Below are 2,536 nucleotides of genomic sequence, written 5' to 3' on the forward strand. Positions count from 1 at the left end.
GGCGGATTTAATAAGGTGATCTCACGCGAGCAACTGTTAACAGCCGGCCAGATTTGACGGTATTAAGATGTCACCTTTTTGTTTGCATTCTCTTTGTTATCTTCTTTCTCACATATTCTCTACTCATGTACGCACACGTATACTCACACAATTCTTTGATGATGAGATGATACACCATATGATTTGTGGTTGTTGTACAAAAGAGACCACCTTTAATTGTTTCGCCATGCACCGGATAGGACAAAAGAAACACGGCACATATCAATGCATAGACCGACTGAATAAAACAACAAAGTCATTTCAACATCGGATGCAAATAGCACCCTCTATAGGTGCGATGTATCTTACGGGATACATTCAGTGTCGAATAGCTTCTTATTTTGTTCAATTTTCCGATAGTATCGATAGGAAATATAACGATCGATATTCAGCCAAAAAATAAAATATCGATATTGGTGGCCACACATTTCCATACGGCAGCAGAGGAAGCTGCAATGCAATTTAGCTAAAGGTTTAAAACCAATTAGTCAAATGCTGATTTGATTCAGTATGACATTTTTTTAACTTTGATATAAACTTAAAAACCAATCCGTTATTCACAGTTGATTGCTCATGTTTTTCTCGGTTGCTTCTCTTAATCACTTTAAAAGACTCAATGATAACATAATACATTTATTTAAACATTTTTTTCAAAAGTAATGAGGGTGGGAAGGTTCTACTGAATAAAATCATTAAGTTTTTTTACTTTAAAACCTATTGTCATCACAAAAAATATTGTTTTTCGTCGTGGCGTTAGTGAATATATCTTTAGTCGGTTATCGATTAAAGTCCACAGAATCCCGCTACTTGAAGCAACAAGATTTTGACAAAGCAATATGGAAATCGACTTTTCAACTTGAAAATCGATTACTTGATTTTCGATGTTTCGAAATGTCGATTTTAATATCGTCAAGAGCTGTCACTGTGTACGTGTACGATGTGTGTGTGTTGTTATTGTTTAATTTTGTTGATTTGACCAAAGAAAAAGCTTAAAATTAATAAATTGTCCACAAATTCATTCCGTTCAAAATGAATATAGAAAAGTACACACTTCAGTCTATAAGACAGGAGTTAATTGATAACAATCTTCAGGCCAAAGCCATTATACAGGTGAGTGAGTGATGACAACAAACCAATGAGTGGCTGGGCAACAGAAGAAAAATTTCATGTTACCACCCTAGACCCTTCTCTCAATATTCTATGACTAATTAATTGACTTTTGACTATTTTCGAAAGGACATCGTAGCATATCGTGGTTCCATACAAGAATTGGAGGCTCTCAATGAGGCTGGGCGTGCAAAATTAGCTGCTTTAAGGAAAAATATCGATCGGCTCAATGATTGGGCGAGAGATACCGGCGACCCTGCTCTATCTAAAGAGGTCGACACACAAAGGGAACAATTTTCCAAAGTCTTGCAGGCCTTCCGCAAGGCCAATGTGGCCACAATGCTGGAAATAGAAAAGGCAAATCGTGATGAATTAATGGCCATTACAGGAGAAACTGACCTCAGACAACGTCATGTGGGGGGAGGTGGCGGTGGAACAGCGACACGTCACAATCGTGGCAATTTGGTATCGCAAGAAAACAATGTCACCGAAAAAATGCTTGCCATTTCGAGGCATCTGTCCGAGACGACACAGAAGAGTGCCATAACATTGGAGAATTTGGTAGCCTCCTCACAAAATGTGGAGGCCACACGAGATGAACTGACCAACACCGCTGGCACAATATCACAATCGGGCAAACTGCTCAAGAAATATGGACGACGTGAATGTACCGATAAGATGTTATTATTCTTTGCATTTGCTTTCTTCTTGGCCTGTGTCTTCTACATAATCCACAAGCGATTGTTTTAGATGCATTCGATACAGCAAGTCACCATAGTATGTATGTATGTACCCTTGATGATGATGATGATGATGCTGCCGCTACATACTATACATTGGCTAGGTATGCTGCCGATAATTCCACAAGTTTGTAGCTATGGAGATGAAGAATTAATGAATGAATGACGACTGATGACAAAAGGCTGGCCTCTCAGGGTTCGTTTTCTGCATGGGAAAATTAATCCTTCCTTTCGTTCCAAGATTGTTTTGTTTAGGGAATCTAAAAAAAGCTAAATGAAAACAAATTGTTTTAGTGTATGCATTTGTATATGTAGGTTAAAGAAACACAACACAAACTAATAATAAAAAAATCAGCTTAAATGTAGTTCTAAACTAAAAAGAAACTTAAATAAAATTATATTTTAAATTATATTTATTTAATTAATGATAATCTATACCCATTGTTTACATTTTCATTTACCTATTTTTTCATTTGTTAGAGAAACTATGTATGGATAAGAGAAAATTTGTGTAGAACTTGGGGATAATTGCAAGTACGGAAACCATGTTAGAAACGCCATCCAAATTATGAATTCTAGCAACAATCAAGTATTTAGTACGATGGTAAGCATATATAATACATAGATTTCTTATACCATAGTTTTCCTTT

The 2,536-nt window shown here is 36.4% G+C and overlaps 1 protein-coding gene across 1 annotated transcript; it reads left to right on the forward strand.

The window, feature by feature from the left end:
- Window positions 1-945: 945 nt before the first annotated feature.
- Window positions 946-2,317, forward strand: LOC106082792 (vesicle transport protein SEC20). Its single transcript, XM_013245524.2, has 2 exons — window positions 946-1,149; window positions 1,276-2,317. Exons 1-2 carry the CDS (start codon window positions 1,069-1,071, stop codon window positions 1,894-1,896), a joined length of 702 nt encoding a protein of 233 aa, XP_013100978.1. The 5' UTR covers window positions 946-1,068; the 3' UTR covers window positions 1,897-2,317.
- The last annotated feature ends 219 nt before the right edge of the window (window positions 2,318-2,536 follow it).

Source organism: Stomoxys calcitrans, chromosome 2 (assembly GCF_963082655.1).
Source record: "Stomoxys calcitrans chromosome 2, idStoCalc2.1, whole genome shotgun sequence".
NCBI lineage: Eukaryota > Metazoa > Arthropoda > Insecta > Diptera > Muscidae > Stomoxys > Stomoxys calcitrans.